Source organism: Solea senegalensis, linkage group LG13 (assembly GCF_019176455.1).
Source record: "Solea senegalensis isolate Sse05_10M linkage group LG13, IFAPA_SoseM_1, whole genome shotgun sequence".
NCBI lineage: Eukaryota > Metazoa > Chordata > Actinopteri > Pleuronectiformes > Soleidae > Solea > Solea senegalensis.
The window spans coordinates 8,083,165-8,109,062 of record NC_058033.1 but is presented as its reverse complement, the minus strand read 5'-3'; the positions used below and the strand labels follow the sequence as shown (position 1 = coordinate 8,109,062).

At 42.5% G+C, this 25,898-nt stretch overlaps 4 protein-coding genes across 4 annotated transcripts; 2 read left to right on the top strand and 2 right to left on the bottom strand.

Moving 5' to 3' along the window:
* Window positions 1–1,322: 1,322 nt before the first annotated feature.
* Window positions 1,323–8,921, bottom strand: LOC122779862 (claudin-4-like). Its single transcript, XM_044042516.1, has 2 exons — window positions 7,986–8,921; window positions 1,323–3,131 (listed from the first exon to the last, which is right to left on the bottom strand). The coding sequence occupies exons 1-2, from the start codon at window positions 8,482–8,484 to the stop codon at window positions 2,479–2,481; spliced, it is 1,152 nt and encodes a 383-aa protein (XP_043898451.1). The 5' UTR covers window positions 8,485–8,921; the 3' UTR covers window positions 1,323–2,478.
* Window positions 8,922–16,032: 7,111 nt separating this feature from the next.
* On the top strand, window positions 16,033–19,204 carry LOC122779863 (claudin-4-like). Its single transcript, XM_044042517.1, has 2 exons — window positions 16,033–16,730; window positions 18,312–19,204. Exons 1-2 carry the CDS (start codon window positions 16,250–16,252, stop codon window positions 18,953–18,955), a joined length of 1,125 nt encoding a protein of 374 aa, XP_043898452.1. The 5' UTR covers window positions 16,033–16,249; the 3' UTR covers window positions 18,956–19,204.
* Window positions 19,205–19,912: 708 nt separating this feature from the next.
* cldn29 (claudin 29) lies at window positions 19,913–21,423 on the bottom strand. The gene has a single exon (XM_044042499.1). It carries the CDS (start codon window positions 20,963–20,965, stop codon window positions 20,168–20,170), a length of 798 nt encoding a protein of 265 aa, XP_043898434.1. The 5' UTR covers window positions 20,966–21,423; the 3' UTR covers window positions 19,913–20,167.
* Window positions 21,424–21,601: 178 nt separating this feature from the next.
* LOC122779706 (claudin-like protein ZF-A89) lies at window positions 21,602–25,503 on the top strand. The gene is made up of 2 exons (XM_044042291.1): window positions 21,602–22,874; window positions 23,890–25,503. The coding sequence occupies exons 1-2, from the start codon at window positions 22,248–22,250 to the stop codon at window positions 24,475–24,477; spliced, it is 1,215 nt and encodes a 404-aa protein (XP_043898226.1). The 5' UTR covers window positions 21,602–22,247; the 3' UTR covers window positions 24,478–25,503.
* Window positions 25,504–25,898: the final 395 nt, after the last annotated feature.

The following is a 25,898-nucleotide window of genomic DNA, read 5'->3' as shown; positions in this document are numbered from 1 at the left end:
AGCGCGTGACTCAAGTGACAGAGAATGCTCAGTGGGTAATGTGTGTGTGTAGCAGGGGTCGTTTCAGTGCTGATAAAGTATCTTTGCTGCTATTTCTTTGACTGATAATTGTTGTAAATTGTGGTGTATTAGCGGTTAAAGTTAAAGCCTCCTCGTGCTTGTACCTCTGACCTGCCCCTTCACTGTATTAATATTGATTAGTCAGCATTTACGATTCAGAAATTGAACAAACTAGTTTAAGCGCGTTTATCGTACCAACATAAAAAAAAACGTGACAATTTGTACTAGCCACATCAAAAGCAAAACATTATCAATAGGTATCGTGGATTCAAAAGGGCGTGGCCGTGGCAACCATCGGAATTTTGATGAATTTTGACTGTTCGCCTCGAAACAGGAAGTGCCCTATAACTTTGCCATACATTGACCATCCGCCTCACAACTTCATACGTGACACAAGAGACTGACTCTGAACACATCTATGGATACAAACTTGACCCAAGGCGATGTCGGCCATTTTTAATTCCTCCGCCTTCCATTTCGCCACAAAACAGGAAGTGTCCTGTAACTTGGCCATACATCGACCCGTCCAGCCTTTTTGGCCTTGTGACCCACATGTGGAGGATTAAGCAGTAGACAATGGATGGATGATCACACTGACCTTCATCTACAGTCAAATAACAATCTGTTTACAAAACAACTAATACCACTGGCTAACTACAGGGGGTCTTGTTATGGCTGTGAGCATCCTAGTTTACATATACACGTGCACAAGAGCTGCTGGTCTATACTGTTGCCTCTTTTTTGTCATTTGAGTAAACCTGAACAAAGTATTTCAAACACCAGTCACACAATAACACATCTGAACTTACTGATGGAGGAAGCAGTGGATCAAATTCTCCTGTGTGTTGCGGTGTAGGTTTACAAAGGGAAGCACTTATAAAGGGGCTAAAATCTGTTTTACCTTGTGTCCCTGCTGGCGGTCATGTTTTCATGCTGACCACATGTCTTCTTTTTGTTCTCATAATCATTTCCAGCAGGCACAATGTTGACATAGTTCTGTAAGGACTTTGACTTGACCGTGTCCTCAGAGTCTGTATAAAAAAAATGTTGTTTCCTTTCCTTCCCTTTCCTATCACACCCAGTCATTAATGATGACTCTGGCTTTACTGTTACTGACACATTTATTGCAACTGTATCACTGGAAGAGTAAATAAACCCAATTCCTGAAGCCTAGCCCAACTCCCAACTGTTTGACTTGGACAGTTTGATTTAGAAGCATGTTATTGTCAAGTGTCAAAAAAAAGAGGAAAAAAAGACTCACATCTTTTAAAAACATTTTTTTATTGAAATCTTTGAACATATTTGAAATTCAAACACAACTATAAAACTTATAATTGCTCTTGGAACAGTGTTTGAGAAACACCAGAGCGAAACGCTACATCGCGCACACACACACACACATTTGCTATGAAAACATTTGAAATGGATTTGTGGAATATTTGTTTTACGCAAACGCAAAAAAAAGCACATCCTGCTGATCTGGAAACACATCCTACTGTAGCTGAACAGCTATGATCATGTTCCCTCAGGGTCTTTCGCTCTCTCTCACACACACACACACAGGCACACACAAATCATCCTTTGTGTGGAAATATAGAGGCCTGTACAAGTAAATAACAAAGAAAATGTTTCGAAAATTATGCACAATTGACACAAAATGACTTATAATATATAATAATGACAAATATTTCAATCACAGACGCACACTGGTATAATATGGAGAAAAAAATGACAATTAAAAATACACATACGACTATGTACAAGTCAGACACTGCTTGACAAGTGAAAAAAGTCTCTTTGTGGAAGATGATAATGTCATTACCTTGGGTCATGGACTCATCTTTAGTTTCAGTCTCAGCAGAAACTCACCTACGCAAATATCACCATGCAAAACACACACACACACACCCGTGCGCGTGCACACACACACACACACACAAACTAAACAATCACATAAGCAAATCCATGAAAAACGAGAGCCGGCACTTCCTCGTCGCCATTGTTAGCGAATGACACGCAGCGTGTTTAAACTGAAGGTTTCAGTGAAACACAACACCTGCCGCCCCTAACGACACACACTCACACACACACACAAGTTTCTCTCATATAAATATTACTCTGTGGGAGTTAAACATATCAAAGGAATAAGAAAAGTTCACATGCTGGCAGTTGAAAGCATGTTAGAAGAGACATGACAGCTGCTGGAATACAGCAGAGAAGAGTAAAGAACATATACGCTGTCCACGCCAGTTAAAAAAAGAAAACTATTTTCTTACACGTATCTTCATCTCGGAGTCTTTTCAAGGCGTTCGCCCTGTGGTATAAGTCAACACACACACACACACACACACACACACACACACACACACAGTACACACACAACAGACATTTGCATTCTATCCTAATTCCCCTTAGGAATCAAACATAGTCTTTCCTGTCGTACCCTGCGCTGGTGGTGGTGCGCGGGGCAGAGTACGCCATCCTTGGCGGCTGGTACTTCTTCTCTTTCGGTGGGCAACTTTTGCACAGCAGCGCTCCACCAATTATGAGCAGCACAGCCGCTCCCCAGCCGATGTAGAGTGCAGCCCCTATCTCTCTCCTCTGCGATGTAATTACGAGGGGGTTGTAGAAATCCCTGACGATGACACTGGCCGTCCAGGAGACAGGGATGAGGACCAGAAGACCGGCGAGGAGGAAGAAGATTCCAGAGATGATCATCACTTTGGCCTTGGATGCCTCGTCTTCTATGCAATTTGTACACTTTGCGCCAACGATGGAGATCATGACTCCCAGCACGCCGAGTATGATGGAGATGATGGTCATGGCTCTGGAGGCCTGGAGCTCTGAGGGCAAGGCCAGCATGGAGTCGTAGATCTTGCACTGCATCTGGCCCGTGCTCTGGGTGACACAGTTCATCCACAAGCCCTCCCAGATGGTTTGAGCGGTGATGATGTTGGCTCCGACAAAGGCCGACACCTTCCACATTGGCAAGGCACAGGTCACTATGGCGATGATAAATCCAATGACGCCGAGGGCGATGCCCACAATCTCCAGGCCCATCGACATGTTGCCTACAGACGGTCACACAGCAGAGTGAGACGTATTTTTTGACAAATGAAGGCTTTCAGGATCGCAGGAAAAACAGATTCTTTCTGCCGCTCTGTTGTTCATGTGTGAGCACCTGTGAGAGGCTGCGGTGTGGAGATGCTGCCACGGAGACAGTGACTACTTTATACCTAAAGAGGAGCGAGGAGGAGTCCCATGGTGGTGATGTCAGCAGAGGCACACACACACACACAAAAGACAAAAAAACACCTGTTCCTATACAGCACAGTGGAGGAGGGGAGCTGGAGACAGGATAGGTGATGGGGGATGGAGAGAGGGTGTGTCTTTGTATAGATGTGTTTGTATGTGGTTTGTTGGTGATGGCTGCCCAAAACAACTTTCTCTCACAAATTGTGTGAATAAAGTAAAAGCGTGGAACGGTATTAAAAAAGTAATTTGCTCCTCAGCGGAGAAGAGGGAAGAAGGTATTCCTTTTAATTAAGTAGTAGCACCAAAACAAAAGCTGACATGCTTTTAGGTTTCAGGCTCTCTGATACAAATTATCTTGTCTTACTTCCCAGTTGCAGGTGTGTGTATTTTTTTTTTAACAGTCAGAATTGTGTGGCGTTAGAATAACAATCCTAAAGCTATGCAGGAAACCGGAAAAACTGCACCCAGAGTAAATACGAGCAGGGAGAAAACATAATAGGTCGCCTCTTAAACACCTTGAGCATACAGACAACATGATCCTCACAGTATCGGTTAAACTCTCTTTAACCAAACAGTTCCAATTTGACCCGACTGTATAGAGCAAGCGCAGTGGACGAGCTGCAGAGAATGAATGAGCACACACAAAAAACTAAACTTCACTGTTGATTAATACCACATGGTTTGATCTTGCAGTGATGAGCCACAAAAACTGAACATGACAACATTCAAATAATAAGAATTTGACATATTAAAACAGGTTATGCTGTGTGTGGTTATTGAGGTAATTTCACTCGTGCTGTGGCAGAAAGCTGGCAAAGCAGCGTGTTTGTCACCAGACAGGAGTTGGTGCATAGTTTCCTTTTTTTTTGGCACTGTTCAAATTGAACACACAATATCTGGTGTTCGTGTGCAACTACAGTGGGGGTTTTCTTCATTTTAATTGTTAATACACATTTACACACAGTAAACAAATGTCAGATATAGAAAGTAACTTTACTCACAGGATATTTTCTGGAGCTTTCATGGATACATATATACTTCACTGATTTGCATTTAGCTTTGTATTACTAGAATAGCGGGTGGTCTATTTGAAAATTGTGCTTCCCAACCTCAGTTTCCCCTGTGTCAAGAAATATCTTCATTCTTTTTTTTGTGGCGTGCCCATTTCTAAACTCAGGGGAAACTGAAAAATACTACCCCTATTCTAGTAATACAAAGCTAAATGCAAATCGGTGAAGTATTTCTTTAAAATAAGCAACAACAAAAAAAGACATTTTGAGGCTTAAGTGTTAAAAGGTTAAGGGCTCGACTATTTAGAAGGGCTGTCCTTCATCAACACATTTGTGTGATGACCAACATAGCTTGTCACAAAAAGCTGTCAGAGACATAAACACACACACACACACACACACACACACACACAAGCTTCAGGGCTCAACAGCTGTGAGAGTGTGTCTCACCATGGAGGGAGCATCTTCACCAGCAGTTTGTTGTGTGTGTGTTTACATAACAACGCCAGTTGATCCTTGTCTCTCCCCGTGATAACGTAACAACCGTAAACCTCTATATCCCTATTCACCTGCAACAGCCTTGTTTTGACCAAAATGAATGCAGAAGCGTTAACAGAAAGATCAAGGAGCTGTTTTTTGTCAAAACACAAAATATACAAGATAATCATTGGTGATGATTTGCGGGTTAGACGCACCGACAGGTTCTTGATTTAAGGTGTCACTGAACTAATGTACTGAATATGGGGTCACCCTTATTTGACAACTTGAGTGAACTAGTTCTTTTAGAAATAGATCGTGTTGTGGTACTGGCTAGACAGCGTGAGCTCACCGCAGCTAAAACACACAGTCGGGGAATTTGACTATTCAAAACATGAAGAAGGAGTTTGGTATCTGTGTTTCAGAAACTGACGCCAGACGTCAAATTTCTGAGGGAGAATTCAGTGTGAAAATGTCTCTTAACTGGTGGTAACTGGTCTATTCTTCATGTCATTATTTTAAAATTAATGCCCATGAGATCATTAAGTTCTCTATTTTCCAATGGTGACAACTGTGTTCCATTGAGTTTCCTCTTTTATTGCTTGGTTTTTAGCTATGTCTGTCTGTTTGTTTGTTTGTCTATAAGTGAGCATTAAAGAACATCATTTAGATATTTATTTCTGCGGACTTAGATTGTGGCCCAAGGAAGGCGTGATTAGAAAGTGATCTGGAGATGGATCACTTGCAAAATAGAGCGTTGACACTGTAGAACGTGAGAAGAGATTTTGGCCTCATCTCTTGATATTTGAACCAACTACAAGCCAAAATCAGCACAGTGTGTGTTAACCCATAGAACACACAGAGCATTTCGGCTGCTTTTTTCCCATAACTATGTTAAAACGTAGAGTATATACAGAGGGCAGAAGAATGTGCAATATAGAGTGTCTTATATCCTTTTTTTTTGGCACAACATATAGGCAATCTGATGAAAAAAGAATATTTAAAATATGTCACAGTTCAAAGTTCACTTATTTTATTTATGAACGAAAATAAAATAAAAACGGTCTAATTTTGTGACTTCTGCACAATTATCACTACTTCATATCACTGCTGAAAATGCAATATAAAATGAATCATAACTTTGACTCAATAACACATAAGATGAAAACCCTACCCCCCGCATTTTTTAAAGCCTGAATATGTGACCTATAAACACACACGCCCTCAGGATGTCCATATAAGGAGTTGTGTATTAATCCCACGGCAATTTACCAGGGAGACCCATGGTAAGCACTATGGGTTAATGGTAGTGGTGCTACGGATCATCATTGATCCGTGATCCGTTCGGATAAATATCTTCGGTTCGGCACACACGTGATCCCTCCGTGGAGGAACGGAGGAGCTTGAACGCCCCACGTCATTTAAATCCCCTGTTGGCTTCCCTGTCAAATATAATGATGATAAGTTAGTGGATAAAACCGTGACGGTGTGTCGGCACTGTCGCACAAGAAAGCCACATGACAGTGGAAACACATCAAGCGTGGCCGCGCATTTCAAGCGACATTACCCCAGTGTTTCACTGACAGGAGTGAAAAGGAAGGCTGCTCAACAACCGCTTATCACCGCGGCATTTAAGCAGCCCCTTGTTGCACAATCAGACCAGGCTAAAGCCATCACAAACGCTATCGGTGTGTTTATAGGTGCAGACATGAGGCCATATTCGGTTGTGCAAAACGAGGGCTTTAAACACATGCTGAAAGTGCTTGAGCCACGTTACGACGGTGCACCGTCGCGCACCCACTTCAGTGAAAAGACTGGGCCAGACTTTTTTTGCTATACCTATATCAACATAATGGGTAATGGTGAGCACTAAGGGTTAAGCTGACATAGGGCAATAGGCGGGGTCACACCCTGGACAGATCGCCAGTCTATCACGGGGTCACACAGAGAGACAAACAACCATTTACTCTCACACGCTCAATTTGATTGTCCAATTTGCCTCATCCTCAAATCTGCATGTCTTTGGACAGTGGAAGGAAACTCGGAGAACACCCACACACACACACGCACGCACGCGCACACACACACACACACACACAGGGGAGAACACAACACAAATCCATGCAAAAAGGCAGTATTAGAAGATACAAATAAATAATAAAAGTGAAAAAAAGAAAAAAAGACATGTTTGTTCATAAAGTTACACATTTTTAATAAAATTCAAACACTTACATTTTTTTAACAACAACAATAATGCCACATGTTTTTGTTTTTTAAAAAGTTTTGTAGAAAATGTATAAACGCCGCACGATACACTGCTGCAAAACCTGACAGATGAAAACAAAATGAAATCACTCGCATTTCACTTTAAAACAGTTGTTGATTTTTAAATCCCTCGCTCCTCTCAACGCCGACTCCACCGTGTTGACCTTGTGTTGGAGCCCACGGTGAGCTCCAATTCTGCTCAGCTCTGTGTAATGTTTCACACCTGTGACTCCACCTGTGAGTCAAAGTTTTTCTTTGAACGACCCAAAACACTTGAGTTACAGTTAACAATGTTCCTACAGTGTTTGCCTTATAGTAGCGGACAGCAATGGTACTTCATATGGACACAGAACAGTACAAGGAACATCCGGAATAGATCCAAATGTTATGAGCGCAAATAAATATATATATATATACAGAAAATATCAATTTTGATCTGGGATACAAAGTCTGTCGTCTGAAAACCAAAGTCTCATAACTTTGCCTTTTAAAGTTTGATGATTTTTTTTTCCTCCCTCTTCTTGCTGTGGAGCGCCACTGGCTTTATGTAAACAGCTTTATCAAACAACCGCAGAGAGCTTTTGTGATCCTACATATCCATAAACATCTGGTGTAGCTCTGTTCACCCACTCCCGATGAACGTGTTAATGTAATTATTAGGTTAACACACATTTCCTGTAGATGTAAAAATAAGCAGAACACATGATGAAGAAAAAAAAAAAATTCTAGTTCTAGTCCTTTGTCCTCACACATAGTCCTTCCTGGTGTAGGAGCTTGGAGCCACTGACCGCGGCGCAGCTGAGTATGCTATGCGACTCTGGGGCTGAATGCTGTACCTCATTGGTTTCTCCTCCTTTGGGGGACAACTACAGCAGAGGATGGACCCTCCGATCAGCAGCAGGGCTGCAGCGGCCCAACCCAGATACAGCGCTGCCCCGATCTCCATCTTCTGTCCAGACGGGATGAGCGGACTGTAGAACTCGATCACAATGGTGTGTGCCGACCAGGAGACTGGCACGAGCTGGGCCAGAGCTGCAACGATGAAGGCCCCCCCGGCGGAAGCCATCACCTTGGCCTTAGCGCCCTCGTCTTCGATGCAGGTGGTACACTTTGCTCCGACGAGGGAGATGAGCAGGGCCACCATACCCACGATGATGGAGACGATGGTGAGCGCCCTGGCTGCCTGCAGGTCCTGGGGTAGAGCCAGCATGGAGTCGTAGACCTTACACTGCATCTGCCCCGTGCTCTGGAACACGCAGCTCATCCACAGGCCCTCCCAGTACACCTGCGCCGTGACGATGTTGGCGCCAATGAAGGCGGAGACCCTCCACATTGGCAGAGCACAGCTGACTATACACAGCATCCAGCCGAGCACTGAGAGAACGCAACCGACCACTTCCAGTGCAAAAGACACCATCGTGCATGCAGACAGAAGTTTGGCCTCTAGATCAAAACTCCTCTGTTTCTCCTTTCGCTCCTCTCAGTCCGAGTTTTCTCTTGCTCACAGGTTTCCGTTGCTTTCCTTTCTCACTCGTTGATGTGCTTCCTATTTGGCGACCCCTTCCTTCCAACAGGTTTACCTCCCACTCAAGTTGAAAGCTACTGAGCCTCCTCCCGAATCCAATGAAGATTTGGATTTACCAGAGACTGCTTCCTCCACAAACACCCTGCTGCAAAGTACGTGACCGCTCAGATGTTGTTTTTCCCGTGGTCTGCTGCTTTTAAGGAGTCAACGAACCTTATCGTTTTATTGCAGAGCGGCCAGGCCCTCCTAAAACATGACATCACTCCCCAAACCGATCAGATGAGTCCTGGGCTCTGGCCTCATTTATCACCTGGGTGTGCTAGTCCGCGTTTGTGTTTTTTCAAATGAAGAGTATTTTTATGGTTTAACCTTTTGCCCGTGGTAGTGCTGGGTGTGTCTGTTTTATTGCTGTCAGTAGGTAATGAGTGTCCAAGACTGAAGGAGTTGTGTGGTTGACAGCGACCACGTAAGACTGTAACGGGTATGCAAACATCTATTCTAATAGAGTATAGTCTAGTAATATAGTCTAATAGACCTCTCTCTCTCTCCCACTCTGTTTACATGACAGAGGATCACAAACAGTTCAACTGAGAACAGATATCATTTCAGTAGGATCTAGTTTTTGTTTTGTTTGATTTCTTCACACTTTTAGAGTTTTGAATAAAAACGGGACGTCTCAGTTTTTATTGCAATGTCTAGTGCCACTTCCACTGGGTCACGTGGGCTACAGGTAATAATCTGGGTTAATGACAAACCAGAAATATGTTTTTATGAGTCGTTACCAACAAGTGTACCCTCGCTCTGCGATGTCTTTGTTTTCATGATTGGGAGCAAAGCGTTGCACGTACCATCACCTGATACACAGTATGCATTTATTTAAAATACAAAATCTATTTCGTATTTTATTGAGATGGCGAAAATGCCTTCATATTTTGTCTCAAAATACTCCAATGCCACATATTTTTGTTATTGTTGTTTTCTTAGAAGGCTTTTTTGTAATTGTGTGATTGATAACTACAGCTTTTCACAGACGGGTCATACTGTGAACATACTGGTCAGGTCATACTGCCGCAGTGTTGTAATGTAACAAAGAACAAATACTTTGTTTCTGCAGTAAAGTACACATTTTACATATCTTTACTTTGTTATTTATATTTTTTTAGAAACTTTAATTTTTACTCCACTACATTTCCTCTAACTATCTTTGTTACTCGTTACTACCAAATAAAATCAGATGAAGAAGAAGTGTTGGTATTACGGTCTGTATTTATTTAGAGCTTTTCTAGTCTTGATGAGGACAAGGACACACATATAGACTAGCAGGGCCAGGAATTGAATCCACAACCTCCCAGTTGAACGACAACTTGCCCTACCACTGAGCCACCATGGCACAATCCCAACTCCTCACATGTTTTTAATACTTTCACTTTTACTTCTAAAACTTAAGTCCATTTTATATACTAATTAGATACTTAATTACAGTACATGTTATATACTAGACTTTTACGTAAGATACTTCCTTTTAGGTACTTTATACAAGACTGAACAGGTCACTAAACCAGAGAGTCAACATAGAGCCATTCACACTCACATTCACACCTACAGACAATTTAAAACCCTACACTACAGAGGAAACCCCCATACTGGGAAAAAACATTCAAACTTCCTCCATAAAAGTCCTGGGTGAACAGGGATTCAAACTACCACCACGTCACCAGGGTGCCTCAGATACGAAACCAAAAAAACCAAAAGCAGCTGCTCAGGCCGAATGAGCTCATGCACTGTGGCTGTTTGCCTCACATCAACAAATGGCTCATCTCGGGTTTCGATCAGTGCCGTGTGGCATTTGCTCCCACTATCACACATGTGACACACTTTTATCTCGCATACGCGCTCGCACTATCACACTTCAACATTAGTCAAACATGTCTTCTCCAGAACGTCTTAGCCACGATAAGATAAACCTTGATTTAAAAAAAAGAAAGTTCAGTGTCCTGCGTCGAGGAAGGAAACGCTCAACTGCCAGCAACTCAAAATCATATCTGACATCTCGGGCTAAGATATGACATTGACCTCAATATAGCACAGTATGTGTCAGTGCTTTGAGCTCTGTATCAATGCAGATGATTGATACTTATAACAAAGTACTTCCCTGTTTTTGATTTCACATGAAACTCGGTGATAACTGCCACTTTTTGTATCTGTCACATGACTTTGTGGGCAGTTAGTTAGATTATCCATTTACTTGTTGTTTACTCGCACACGCCGGCCGATTCCTACGAGACTGTGATCTTCTTCCTCCTGTGCATAAGTTAGCTCTCATTCATCAAATCCAGCTGCTTCTGGAGACGGTACGGCATAAATAACAGGTTTATCTATATGGGATTCAGATAATACGTGTGTCCGTGTAGGAACCCAGTAACCCAAATACAGGGAGTAAAATCCACCGACACTGATACCATGTACCACGAAGAGCTGCTAACGTGTGATGTAACTGTGTGTGACACACATATTCTTTACAAAAAAATCATGGCGTAATTCAACTTACTAAATCGTCTATAGCATTAATGTTATGATAATCGCATCCACATTAAAGCCAGAAACCTATGTTGAAAACAAAGACGGCCGATTACACAACTCACATGTGTTACGACATGGTCTGAACTGACATACATCCTCTCGACTCGTTACAGATAACAGACTCTTAACCTGCATCTGACATGAGTCAGTGGCAGTATAAAGTCACTCGCATGCTATCAGCCACGATAGCACCTGAAATTTATGTGTGCGTGTTTCTGTGCAGGTTTTAAATTCAGTGTGTGTATCTGGATATTTAAATATAGGTATAGAATGTCTGCATCAAAATACAAACGAAATGTTCTTGACAAAACGTCGTTTAATTGCCTTTTTCTCACAATTGGATCAAAGAGTCTCCATCAACTATTATGGTACAGTAACATCCTCTCACATGAAAAAACGACAGGCTGTTATTAAGGGTAAGGATGACTGGTTACTAAAAGTTTTTGGTTGCCCTTTCTGGACTAGTTAACAGAGGACCCCAGGGTAGGGGTGTCAAACATATGGCCCATGGTCCACAATTGGCCCACCACAGGGTCCACTCTGGCCCGCAGGAAGAAAAACTGTGAAAATTGAGTCACTAAAGCCGCCTTTCCGCCTCGACGTGGCATGGCACGGCTTAGGTTGGTTTTCTACTACAAAATAGTACCTACTCAAAGTGGGCGGAGTCATCACTGCACGGCTGCATGAAACTGCCGCGACACACACATATGAGTGACTGGTGACTTGTAAAGCAGTTGTTGTCAGTGTAACTGAGTCATTAGAATCAGTTAATTGAAAAGATTAGACTCCATCTGACACAGTCACTGGACTGAAATCACGATCAGTCGGTAAATACACCAGACTACTCTGTTAAATATTGAGATTTTAGGAATGTCCCTGGCAATTGTTGGAGATTAACCCACGTTTTAAGGATTGTTAAGTCTTTTTAACTACTATCCATGTACCAGGTTCTATGTTATAGTGTAAACGCAAAATAACCGTGCCGTGCCATGCCAAGTCGTGTTGAGTCAGTGGAAACGCACCATAAATGTTTTGTACCCTTTTATAGATCCACTGTGATCTGTAAGATGTTGTGCATGTGTGTAAATGGTAAACGTAGGCATCATAATTGTTGAAATTCCACTTGTTTTTCTCAAGAAATTTTATGCTGTTCATCGTATATTTTGTAAAAAAAAAAGAAACTTCATTAAATGTAAAACAAAGGGAAAAAAAAGAACTAAGTGCTTTTCTGAGTAAAAGACACTCCTCACAGTGACAAGAACCGGAACCTTTTTTTTGTCCTTTTAAATGTTTTATTTATTTTTATTTTTCCTCTTTTCCTCGTCACTACCTGTCTAGTTTTGTCTATGTTGCATAGCTGTTGGACGGGGTATGTTGTGTTGTATGTGTTATTGTTCTCTGTTTAAACTCAATAAAAAGTGTCCACATAAATAAATTCCTCCGGCAGCATTCAGTTACTAATTCAGTTACACATTCTCTGATGTGAAAAGACAGCCTTGGGTTTAAAGGCTGCTTACAGATTGACGGACACGCATAATTTTTTTTAAAAATGCAGTTAAAATCTGTTTGTGAAGCCACACTTTCACAATCACCCATGAATTCTCATGAAGAAAGTCGCAGGTTGCAGTGAAGCCTTTGCATCGGGAGCAGATAAATAAAAATCCCATATGATATTTCCAGGTTTTATAACATCTGACACTGACTCCTCTGAGTTGTAAATGAATCTGTTAGTGATTGAACAACAAGGGAAGCTCAGGGCGTAATCCGACACAAAGAATCTGCTGCCTCCCTTTGGACACAGAAGAGAGTGAGCTTTGCTTTGATGTCACAGGAATCTACAGCAGTTTTGCCAGTTACAAGACCCAGACATGTCAAATACACCGTAAAAATGAATGCAAGCTACTTTCTTGTGATCTTCCACGAACAAAACTCCCCCTTTATGTTCACACAATCGGCCTTCAGTCTGATTCACGGAACACACACAGAGAGCGAGAACACAACAGAGCTGCTCTCAAAAGCTCAACTTAGCCTTCATCTCTCATGGTGCCGATACAAAATTTACTAAAGAGTGAAATATTCATATCTAGTTTGGTTTTGTACCGCCACAGGAAAAACTTCCACAAACATGAACGTATGCATGAAATCCACAAAGAGCACTATATTGCAAAACTTGGTATTATAAAGTGTGCTTTTTGCATCATAGCTGACTTTATTCCAGACCTGCAGACCTCTGCAACTTTCTGATAAACCTTTCTTTTTCATTTATTTAATCATACTTCAACGTACGGAAGAGTATTAGAGCCACATGTAAGAAAAAAAATGGAAAGACAGAAAAAAAATAAAGAAAACAGCTTGAATTCTGACTTTTCTTTCTCAGAATTCTTACTTTAATCTCAGAATTCAAAAACATTTCATTATGATTAAAAAATACCAAAAAATTTGATTTGCTGCAAATAGGTGACGTCACTGACTAACTTAACACTAAGACAGTATCTAAAAATGTAAAAAAAACTAGAGTCCAATGTCAAAGGAAGCAGGGTTATTGCACTAAATACTAGAGACCACAAATATATAGTATTATAAAACTGTATCATATAATATAAGCATGTTCTTCTGTGGGTGATTCACACAGCAAGTCACACACTCGCAGTAAAGAGACAGGCAAAGTGCGAGCCCTCGCTCTGATGTAACACGCATTAGGAAATCAGAAGTCACTGACCAGAAACAACTTCAACTTTATGTGTCCAGGTTTTAACAAAAAAATACTTTTATTTAGATTTTTTTCTCCATTTATAGTCGCGCAAATCACATTTTATGCAGTGCACTTTTATCCATGAAACCAGGACTCTTGGTTAATTGTTTTGTGTCTGTGATGTTTCAGACAACATATGAACTAGGCCAGTGCTTTTCAAAATGTGTTGTTTTTTTTTTTTAACCAAATATAACCTATTATAATTAATTAATTATAATATTGAGCTCTAAAAGTAACGAAAAAACAAAAAAAGTCAGAAAAAATAAGACAGGCCTTATACACAATACTACGCTCACTACTGCCACCCACTGACATGGCATCGGCGTTCACTGAACAATGACGTGCATCCATGCATCCATGCATCCATCTTCAACCTCTTCATCCTCCACATGAGGGTCGTCGGGGGGAGCTGTGCCAATCTCAGCTGACATAGGGGCAATAAGCGGGGTCACACCCTGGACAGATTGCAGGGCCACATATAGAGACAAACAACCACTCACTCTCATTCACACCTACGGTCAATTTAGAGTGACCAATTTACCTAATCCTCATATTGCATGTTTTTGGACTGTGCAAGGAAGCCAGAGAACACAGAGAAAACCCACACGGGGAGAACATGCATGAACTCCATGCAGAAAGGTTGTCACAACCGTGGCTTGAACCCTGGCTCTTCTTGCTGCAAAGGCAAGAGTGCTAACCACTACTTTTTTTCCCCCACGGCACAGACATGCACTGAGGTTCAGGAATGGTCCTGAAATGATCCGCTCTCCTGTTGTTGTGAACATATCGACTCTCTTACCACTGCAAACTATTTTTGACATGAAAAGACCCAATTTTCCAAACACTTTGTATAAACTCCAGTAGACTCACTTTGATTTAAACTTTTAAAATGCATGAACAATACATTTATGGTCTATTGCAGAGGTCTCAAAACACTTAATATCAAGTTATAATGAGTTATTTCTGTATGGTTTTTGCATCATAAATACGTTCCATATCAAAATGAACACTTTTATTTAAAAATTATGTGAACTATCATCATAGATTATATTATTTCAATGTCTTTTTCCTCAAAAGTTTTGGAGGTTTTTTTTTCACTTGACCGGCCCCTCAGTGGCACTCAGGTCATTTGAGTGTGAGACCCCTGTTTTTTTGCGTTTAATTTATCCTTTATCAGGAACATGTTTCTGAACAACAACGTTTTATAGACTGTGTGTGTGTGTGTGCTTTAATTCAAATAGTATCAGGGTATATTTTATATGAAAGTTTATGTATAATGCTGTGCTTAAAATATGTGCGATAAACGCGGTGTGAACACAGCAAAGGTTGAAAACCACTGAAACAAGGCCAATGAAACTAGTTTACCGACCGCGATGCCACAGCCCTGTGTGTCTCTTATGATTTGTAACAACAAGAAACATGTTTCACATCATCACTTGTCCGTATAATAAAGAAAGGATTTTGTGTAAAACATTTAATTGTGTTGTTTTGTAATGTTTTACGTGTCTTTTTTTTTTTTACAACATCCTAGCAAACACAGCACAAAACATGACGTTTAATTCAATCATAGGTGCTTTTGTTGTTGAAACGCACACTTGTGGTACAGCTGGTTATCATTTATATTTCTGTCACATAGAAATCAACTTGCTACGTCTCAGTTATGGCGTTAAACAAGTTTTTTTTTTCACTCATCTACAACTTTGAAGGTGTCACACACTGCAGCAGCACAAACGAACACTGGACAATATTTAGAGTTATTATTTAAAACTCTCATCCAGGACATGACTCCACCCTCCCAATGTTCCCAGTGCTTAAGGTGAAACTGGAGACGGGGGGAGGGTAAACGAAGAAACAATAAGTTAAGTTATAATCAAAATCTTTTTACATGTGTGTTGAAACTTGTGTTTTTCACCTGCTACTTGGAAAGCAGTTTCATTTGATTTTTATTTTTTTTTAATAACAGGGTGGTTGGTCAGCTTAACAGGTTATTGTGGTGTGTGAGCATGTGTGTGTGTGTGGGGGTGGACCAGAAGAACAGGCACTGATGACGGTAAGCTCTTTCCCCTCCAGGGCCCCTCCTCCACCACCATATGTACCTGCTCTCTGTTGAATCCTCTCCCATTAGGCAAAAACACACCTGACTAACAGGAGGACTTCACTCCATCACAGAGCAGCGTGCAGAACGGCCCACAGGCTTACATCACGTCACTGCCAGGCAGGAACAACAGAACACAGCAACACCCTTCCAGTCTCAGCTGAAACACAGAGAGAGAGAGAGAGAGAAGATTCATTTGAAGGAAAGGAACACATCCTCTGCGCAACACAATGGTGTCTGCTGGGTTTCAAATCCTGGGCACAGCTCTGGGGATCATCGGCTGGATCGGGGCCATCGTCGTGTGTGCCCTTCCCATGTGGAAGGTCACCGCCTTCATTGGCAGCAACATTGTGACCTCGCAGACCTCCTGGGAAGGTATCTGGATGAACTGCGTGGTGCAGAGCACAGGTCAGATGCAGTGTAAGGTCTACGACTCCATGCTGGCCCTCAGCTCTGACCTCCAGGCTGCCAGGGCCTTGACCATCATCTCCATCGTGGTGGGAATCCTGGCCATCCTGCTTTCCGTAGCCGGGGGGCAATGCACCAACTGTGTGGAGGATCCGACGTCCAAGGCCAAGGTGGGCGTTGCTGCCGGCGTTATGTTCATCATAGCTGGGATCCTCTGCCTCGTCCCAGTGTGCTGGACGGCTCACACCATCATCCGAGACTTCTACAACCCGCTCATGGTCAGCGCACAGAAGAGGGAGCTGGGCGCCGCGCTCTACATCGGATGGGGGGCGGCCGCTTTGATGCTGATCGGAGGCGGGATGCTCTGCTTCAACTGCCCGAAAAAGGATGGCGATTCCTACGCGGCGAGATACAAAGCAGCCAGATCCGAGGCCTCAGCACCAGCGTCCGGGAAAGACTATGTCTGAGTGTGATCGTGCAGTCAGTCCATCAAGGCTTTACCACGAAGTGGCTGTTTACTGGGACAAATGCACTGGTGCTGCTGGGTGTTCGTTCAGGATGTTTCTCCTCATGAGCGTGTTTTTTTTTTTTTGTTTTTTTTTTAAAAGAAAAGAATATCAAAGAAGAAACCACACCCAAAGAAGAAGTTCATTTGTTGAGGCAGTTATTTGTATGTGTATATGACTCAACTCTTGTGTCATTTGGTATAAAATTTCTATAAACCCTGTCTTATTTTTTCTATGTTGATGTGGGTTGTTTTTATTTGTATGCATTTTACAACGTGTTGGTTAAACTGTAAATTAAATATTTGTTTACAAATCTGAAATCTCTCCTGCTTGGTTTTTCACATAGCAGCTGCGTTCACTGTGTTTCACTTAGAGACCTTGAAATGGAACAAATCTACACATTAAATGTAATTAAAAAAATGTCATTTCTGTAGATTTATAGTATATTCCATTCTATTTAGTCTTAGTGATCTGTAAATGTCCACTCAGTACTGGCGTTAAACATGGCTCCACACCCTCCGGGCATAATGAGAAGCATCTGAGAAAGAATTTCTTGTCGATCAGGTCTAGGTGTGGCAGACAAAAGAGGCAGCATGGCTGCTCTTTGTTCAAACTGTGAGCCTACAGGCAAAGGTATTTACACCTCATGTTGACTCATTTATTTCCATTCTGAAGAAAACGATAAACAACGAAACGCCAGAAAATGTACACACGCCTCTATTATGTAATCTTTAACTCTGAGTTTGTAGCTCTCATCAGTTTTTTGTTGATTTAATCTTAACTGAAATGTCCCTGTGTGTCAAGTTAAATATAAACTTGTTAAACCTTGGAAAGGAAAGGGTTTTTCAAAGGTCAATTAACTGTTAAATCAAAATGAAAAGCATTGCTTTAGAATATTCCAATTCCTGATCAGCATGAGCTGAATGCACTGATCCTTAACCCTTAAGTGTAGAGTTTTGTTTGCTCAAGACTTGTGAGTGTTTGCATGAGAGCACAGGTGGGAGCTGGAGCCATTGTTCCCAGTCTCGGAGCCCTGCTTGAGGTAACAAAGCTTGTATGTGGTGAGAACAATGAACACAGAGGAAAATAGAGGTTGCGGATATCGGATATCAGAATTCCCCCTTTGTCTGCGAGCTCGGAATCTCCACCCTAAAAGTGTGAACCTCAACAGCAGGCAGATATCTTCTCACAGTTGCACCTCGAGTATCAGCACAGAGCAAACGTTGTCCCTGAGAAGTTGCAGGAGTAGAGTTAAGGAGACTTCACAAGCCTTAAAGCTTGCCTGGTTTTTACATTAAATCTGGACGGTTTTTTTTTGTCATTTTTCTTCCTCCCTTTCTTTCTTTCCTGGGTAAAAAGTTAAGTTGTGGCTCTGCAGGCATAACCATGGCTTCTCAAGGCCTCCAGATGTTGGGCGTGCTGCTGGCCTTCATTGGCTGGCTGGGTACCATCCTAACATGCGCTCTGCCCATGTGGAGAGTCACCGCGTTCGTCGGCGCCAACATTGTCACCGCGCAAGTGATCTGGGAAGGCTTGTGGATGAGCTGTGTGGTGCAGAGCACTGGCCAGATGCAGTGTAAAGTGTACGACTCCATGCTGGCCCTGCCGCAGGACCTGCAGGCCGCCAGGGCCATGGTTATCATCGCCGTGATCGTCGGGGTGTTAGGCGTCCTTATGGCTGTGGTCGGAGGAAAGTGCACCAACTGCATGGAGGATGAAGGGGCCAAAGCCAAAGCATGCATTGTTTCTGGTGTGATCTTCATAATAGCTGCCTTACTGATCCTGATCCCCGTGTCGTGGTCAGCTCACGCAGTGATCAGGGACTTCTACAACCCAATGGTGATTGCTGCTCAGAGGAGAGAGCTCGGGGCTGCGCTCTACCTCGGCTGGGGCGCCGCCGGGCTGCTGCTGCTGGGAGGAGGAATGCTGTGCAACAACTGCCCACCAAAAGACGAGAGACCCTACGTGCAGGCGAAGTTCGCCCCTGCGAGAACCGTGTCTTCGAACAGGGACTATGTGTGAGTGGCCGCATCACGTGTGCCAAGAGTTTGATTCATTTCCTAATTGTGTACCAACAATTAGGAAATGTACCTGAATATTTTTTGTAACTGTAAATAATTTTGAAAATGGAATACTGTAATGAGTGAAAACCATTCATTCTTTGAAGCAGAAGAACTGATACAATGAGTCTGTAACGTATGTAGACATGTTCTTTGTTGCTCGCCGTTGCCTTTGAAAGCCAGAAAATAAAGTGTCTTTGTTCATACTCTTCCCAGACGTCTTTCTCACATTTACTGTGCACCTGCACAAAACTGAACTGAAACTGAAGCTCTGAATAATAACCACTCGTGATAAGGCGTTCAAGAATTTTGAGGAGTAAACTCCTGGGAATTAAATGCATCTGGTCGAGCTGTGTGCCATGTTGTAATCAACTGCCCTCGTATTAAAAGAGTAATTTACAGTTTCTGCCGTGAGTCAAATAGACGTCACTGCCAGAGACAATGGCGCCCTGTGCATGCTGAGGTTCATGTTGCTAAGGAACGCTCTCAAATCTGTAAAGAATGGATATTTACACTTTGCCCAGTGAGCGCGCATCTGCCAAGTCCTGTCAGAGTGAAATATCCCGAACCTCTTTAATGGGTTTCTTTTTGTTTACAGATATTTTGTAGGTTGAAATCAGTTTGAAAAGAAAATAATACATCACTGTATTTTTAATTTGTACCACTGTGTCTACTCAACATTTTTGTAGCTTTAACTTAAACAGAAAAGCAGGAAATAAATATTTATATATAAAAAAAACCTTTAGAAATACATAAATATGTAAAAAAAAAAAAGAGTTTACCTGTAGCTAAGCCCTATATGTGGTTCATTTTATATCAAATATTTTTTACTATCATTGTCAGTGGTACATTTTGAAAATAATTATCTAAACCATACTTTTATATTTTTCCACCAAATCAAGCCAATTAAAAACATTCCTGACAAAAATAATATTTATTGCATGAATGAAGGAAAAAAAATGAAATGTACATAATGAATACATTGTACAAAAAAGACGATAAAAAACAGGAAAGTGTGAATTACTGTTGAAATAATACAAATGGTGACAACTCCAATCTAACACGGCACTATTATCTGACGCTCTCCAGACACATAAAGGCAACAGTGTGTTAGTTAATGACGTTAATCACAAATTTCACATTTGTTATGTATGCAGAGTCAGGCGCTGTCCATTCAGACAAATTCTTTCCCAGGTGTTGTGGATTTAGGCGGGGAGTACTTTGCTCCAGTATAGCGGTCTCCACCTGACGAGCACTGACAGCAGAGAAGAGCACCACCAATCAGCAACAGTCCCGATGCTCCCCAGCCCACGTACAAACACGCACCCAGCTCTCTCCTCTGCGCATCAGGGACCAACGGGTTGTAGAAGTCCTTGATGATGGTGTTAGCGGGCAGCGACACCGTCACCAGGCACAGAGCCCCACTCAGGAGGAAGAAGACACCTGCGGAGATGGCCACTCTGGCTTTCGCCGCTTTGTCTCCTATGCAGGTGGTGCATTTACCTCCGACCACCGAGAGCAGCACGCCAAACAGAGAGAACAAGATGGCGATGACGACCATGGCTCGTGCAGCCTGGAGGTCTGGGGGCAGAGCCAGCATGGAGTCGTAGACCTTGCACTGCATCTGACCCGTGCTCTGCACCACACAGGTCATCCACAGTCCTTCCCAAATGGTCTGCGCAACCACAATGTTGTTCCCAATGAAAGCAGACACCTTCCACAGGGGCAGCATACAGATCAGTATGTTTCCTATCCAACCGAGCACCGCCAGCCCTACACCGAGTATCTGCAGCCCCAACGATGCCATTGCAGTGTTGATTTTAATGCTGTGTCTTAGTTCTCCAGTGAACTGACAACTATAAACTCTCCCACTGTGGGGAAGGTTTATATGACCCACAGATGCTCCCGAGAAGCCCCCTCCTCTGGGTGGGCTTTGGCTCCACTGCTCAGATACAGTGGAAACATCCATCATGCTGCTGCTTTTGAGTTCAGAGGTGTTGCTATTCAACAAAGAGGCCTCCTCTCTCCCTCTCTCTCTTTCTACCCCAGCTCTGCCAAGACACCAGAGGCTTTCATGGTGAGGTTCAGTCAAAAGTTGTGAAGCCAAAACATCAAAATCCAACTTAATAGAGAAGGAAGATATATTTCAAACCATTAAATTCAAAGTCTTCACCCAACATAATAATAAATTAGTGTTAGAGTAGTGACGTCCAATCTATCTATCTATCTCATAATTAATATAATATATATAATATAATAATTACTCCAATGTCTGCTCTGAATAAAAGATTTATATTCTTCCCAAGTGTGATCACATCTTGGTTTTCAAAGCTACGTGTTTGTGTGAATATGTGACTCATGAACACAACAAAGCCTCAGAACAGAAGAAAAACATCCATCCATCCATTTTCTACCACATTATCCTCCACGAGGGTCGCGGGGGGTGCCGTGCCAATCTCAGCTGACATATAGGGCGATAGGCGGGGTATATGCAGCAGGCCACATAAAGAGACAACAACCATTCACTCTTACACGGTCAATTTAGAGTGTCCAATTTACCTAATCCCCTAATGCATGCTTTTAGACTGTGGGAGGAAGCCGGAGAACCCGGAGAAAACCCCCCCACACACACACAGAGCAAACATGCAAACTCTTAATACAAAAACCTTGTTCCAACCGAGGCTTGAACCCAGGCCGTCTTGCAGCAAAGGCAAGAGCAATAACCACTACACTAACCGTGTGGCCCTCTATTTACGTATGTATGAATATGTGACTCATGAACACAACAAAGCCCCAGAACAGAAGTAAAACAGCAAAAAAAAAACAAAAAAAAAACACCTGTTCTCAGGAGCTGACATGCACAGGTGGAGTTGCTCAGCTTGATTGCTGCACTTGTAAAGAAACAACAACAACCTGACAATGTGACAAAAAAGTAGCTGAGAAAATCCTGCTGGTTTCACACACATTTCATCTGTTTAACATATAGAAAATCTGTATTTGTGTGACAACAAAAGTCCCTCATAAAATCAGCTGTTTCAACCTTATTACAACTTCTACCACAGTTTGGTTGATTGTGGCACCAAACAAAGACCACAGGTGTTTTCAATTAGGATCGTTTTGAACAGCCAATCAGGAGAAAGCAAGGTTCCAATGTATAAAAGCTGCAGCTGTGAGACCAGCCTGTGTATCTCATTGTTGCACTTGTCATTCTCTGTGCGTGCGAGCACGAGTGTATGTGCTTACCTTAAGAAATCATGCCATCCGCTGGTCTCCAGATCCTTGGCACCTTCCTGGCATCCATTGGCTTTTTGGGAGACATCATCATCTGTGCCCTACCCATGTGGAAGGTATCTGCTTTCATTGGGAACAACATTGTGACCGCGCAGATCTTCTGGGAGGGCCTGTGGATGAACTGCGTCAAGCAGAGCACTGGCCAGATGCAGTGCAAAGTCTACGACTCCATGCTGGCTCTGCCCCGAGACCTGCAGGCAGCTCGGGCCCTGGTCGTGATCTCCATCCTGGTCGTGTTGATGGGAGTCCTGCTTGCCCTCGCAGGGGGAAAGTGCACCAACTGCATTGAAGACGGCGCCGCCAAGAGCAGGGTAGCCATTGCTGCGGGAGTGTTCTTCATCGTCGGTGGCATCCTGTGCTTAATCCCCGTGTCTTGGTCGGCCAATGAGGTCATCAGGAACTTCTACAACCCCATCATGAACGACGCGCAGAGGAGGGAGCTGGGAGCGTCGCTGTTCATCGGCTGGGGTTCGGCAGGACTCCTGATAATCGGTGGTGCTCTTCTCTGTTGCCAGTGCCAGCAGCAAAAGGACAGCAGATACTCCGTGAAATACTCTGCCCCTCGTTCAACAGCCAGTGCAGGAGCCTATGTTTAAAAAAACAAAACACAAAGTAAAGTAAGAGTCTGCACCTGTGCTGTACTGCAGCAGAGGAGACTGAACTCTGACGTTGTGGGTTTATAGTGTTAAATGTTTTTATCCATGTGTTTAACTTTTTAATAAAACTTCATTATACATCTTATGTATGTCTATTGTGAACTGTATTTCAAATGGCTTTAAATAATACTTAACAGCTTAACAGTTCTATGGCTCTGCCAATGTCTTTAGTGGTAAATCCCTGCTCGTGCAGCTAATTCTGCTAGCAGCTAAAGTGGCTAAAAGTTATTTTGCAGTTTACTTTATGGTCATCTGGTCAAAGCAGTTTTGACCAGATTGGCAGACAAAATATGCCTTTAATATTACCCCACACTGTTATTTTAGCAAACATAATTAGCCTTCAAATGTGTTTCAAACCCTGGTGCTTTAGAAAGACCTAAACTTGCTCCTAACACGTTATTCCCATGGTCATTTTATTTGGTGAAACGTGGCACAGCCTATAGAGATGAAGTTCAATTTAAAAATGCTAGTAAATGTTTGCTAAACACCAGATTTAGCCATCTGCTTCCAAGTCTATGCTAAGCAAGCTAGCTGTTAGCCCTGGTTATATACCCACAGTATCTGAGGCCTGATTCACCTGTTGAATATGTTTTTTGTTTTTAACTTTTATTCTATAAATTACCATAATTTAGGATGAACTTCACAGTTGAAGGACGTGTCTTAAAATGTGTGCTTTCAGTCAAAAAATTGGAATGTAAGCCTTTTGTTTGGAGCCACAAAGACATTTTCTCCTGTTGGTTCATGGTGAGCAGCAATCAGGACAAACAAGAAACCTGATCTACAGAGTAGCAGAGTCCCCTCCCTCGTTTCTCTTCCTTCTCACACCTGCACCGGAGAACGGCAAAACCAGCAGTCTTTCTTTACAGCCGAGGGAAGGTTTTGACTAAACTGTTTTTTGAAATGTGGATTTTGTTGGTGTCTTGGTGACATTTTGCTAAACTTTTTATAGATTCATGCCTTGGATTTGTCCTTTTGCAACATGCAGACTCAGCTTGTTGCTGTGTTTTTGGCTGTCGTTGGCTTTCTTGGCACCATCCTCATCTGTGCTCTGCCCATGTGGAAGGTGACTGCCTTCGTTGGGGCCAACATCGTCACTGCTCAGGTCTTCTGGGAAGGTTTGTGGATGAACTGTGTGATCCAGAGTACAGGACATTTGCAGTGTAAGGCCTACGACTCCCTCCTGGCTTTACCACAGGAGCTGCAAGCCTCCAGGGCTTTGATCTGCGTCTCAATTGCTGTCAGCGTGGTGGCCATCGGGCTCACTGTCGTCGGGGCCCGCTGCACCAACTTCTTCTATTACGACTCCAGGGCCAAATCCAATATTGGGGTGTCTGGTGGTGCGGTTTTCATCGTAGCTGGACTGCTGTGCATCATTCCTGTCAGCTGGTCAGCTCACAGCATCATCACAGGATTCTACAACCCACTGGCCACCAATGAAAGGAGGGGAGAGCTTGGAGCCTCCATATATGTGGGCTGGGCATCTGGAGCTCTGCTTGTAATTGGAGGAGGGATACTGTGCAGCACCTACAGGTGCTGAGGCAGGGAAGATGTAAACAATGCTGCCATCCATGTCATCAATGATGAAAAGCTGAATGAGGGCAGTGATGTGTTCACTGTGAATGACATTGTAGTTGCACTAGGACTGTCTAAATGTATAGCACACTAAACATGAAGGATGAATTGAAATCGTGTATCTTATAAGAGAGCTTATGTGAGGTGTTAGTATGAAGCATGAATGAATACATAGAGTATGGCCAAATCTATTTTGTATCTCTGAATCATTTTGTATATTTGTATTTTTTTTTAACTTAACTAAGTAAAGTATGTTTTGTATTTTTGAAGACTATAAAAATACCATCTGTATAAAAGCATAAAGCTAAAGTAGATGTGATTCTGTTTTATTTGAATACAAACCTACAAATACAAGAAACTTCCCAATGGAAATTCTATATTTTATTGTGAATTTTAACATTTGTTGATTCGGTTTTAGGCTGCTGTTGTGTAATTGTACTGAACATGTTAAGAGACAGCAAACTGATAGGCAGCAGTACATCACTGGTCAGCACGCAGCTCTGCCACGTGACATCAATATTTATATCTTTTATGACCCTGCATTAAAAGGGAAGGAAGAAGCAGCAAAGCATGCAGGGTCTTCCTTATATGAAGAGGATCTATAACGTTCTGAAGATTTGTGTCAGGAATGAACTCACTTGCAAAATGCAACGCCGTAATATATTACTTGTAATACAGTTTGGTAAAACATAATTTAAAAAAAATGAACCCTTCAATGTTTGTGCGCAGCACATTAAAGCTTTAATGACTGGGATTAGATTTTTTTTGAGGAGACATAATTACACAAAGTTTCCCAATGGTTTCACTTCAATGTAGTCTGTAATCTTTTTCATATTAAACCATTTACACATCCGCTGTTACAGTTCTTTTAAGTTTAACATTTACTCTTTATAATTTGCCTCGTCTCGCTGTTGTTCTTGTAATGCTGATTAATAAATGCCTTCAATCTATGCAGCATGTAAATAAAGTTCCAAACAGATTTCTGAATGAGCACAAATGGTATGAGTGTAATATTCTATATTTTCAGGCTCTCTCTCTCTCTCTCTCTGTTTATCCTCTCTGGCCTCCACTGCCAGTGTTTCAGTCAGCTTCTCAGCTGGAGCGATCATCTCAATCTTCAAATGTGTACACTCCCCAAACCGATGTCATATGTGGTGATACCAGCCTTCCTGTCTGTAAAACACACTCGTGCAACATCGTGACGCACAGCCACTCAGGCCTGACGTCATCACCGCCCTGAACACAGAAAAACAGTTTGTCTCAGTGCATCTCTGAAACTGTCTCCAGTGTATTCTGGTCAGGTGAGATGACTTCACAAACCAGTTTCTGCCAGAAAACCCCTCCTCTTTGAGAATGAGCCACTCTCAGCGTCCTCCCCGAGTGGCC

Bases quoted from the DNA above. Each gene is read 5' to 3' on its own strand.
- LOC122779862 (XM_044042516.1), bottom strand. From the start codon at position 8,484: ATGGTGTCTTTTGCACTGGAAGTGGTCGGTTGCGTTCTCTCAGTGCTC. The intron at 3,132-7,985 runs GTTGGGCCGCTG...GACCGTCTGTAG, and splicing joins CGGGGCAGCGCTGTATCTGG to GCAACATGTCGATGGGCCTG.
- LOC122779863 (XM_044042517.1), top strand. From the start codon at position 16,250: ATGGTGTCTGCTGGGTTTCAAATCCTGGGCACAGCTCTGGGGATCATC. The intron at 16,731-18,311 runs GCGCCGCGCTCT...GTGGCTCTGCAG, and splicing joins CGCACAGAAGAGGGAGCTGG to GCATAACCATGGCTTCTCAA.
- cldn29 (XM_044042499.1), bottom strand. From the start codon at position 20,965: ATGATGGATGTTTCCACTGTATCTGAGCAGTGGAGCCAAAGCCCACCC.
- LOC122779706 (XM_044042291.1), top strand. From the start codon at position 22,248: ATGCCATCCGCTGGTCTCCAGATCCTTGGCACCTTCCTGGCATCCATT. The intron at 22,875-23,889 runs GTTTAAAAAAAC...AACTTTTTATAG, and splicing joins CAGCCAGTGCAGGAGCCTAT to ATTCATGCCTTGGATTTGTC.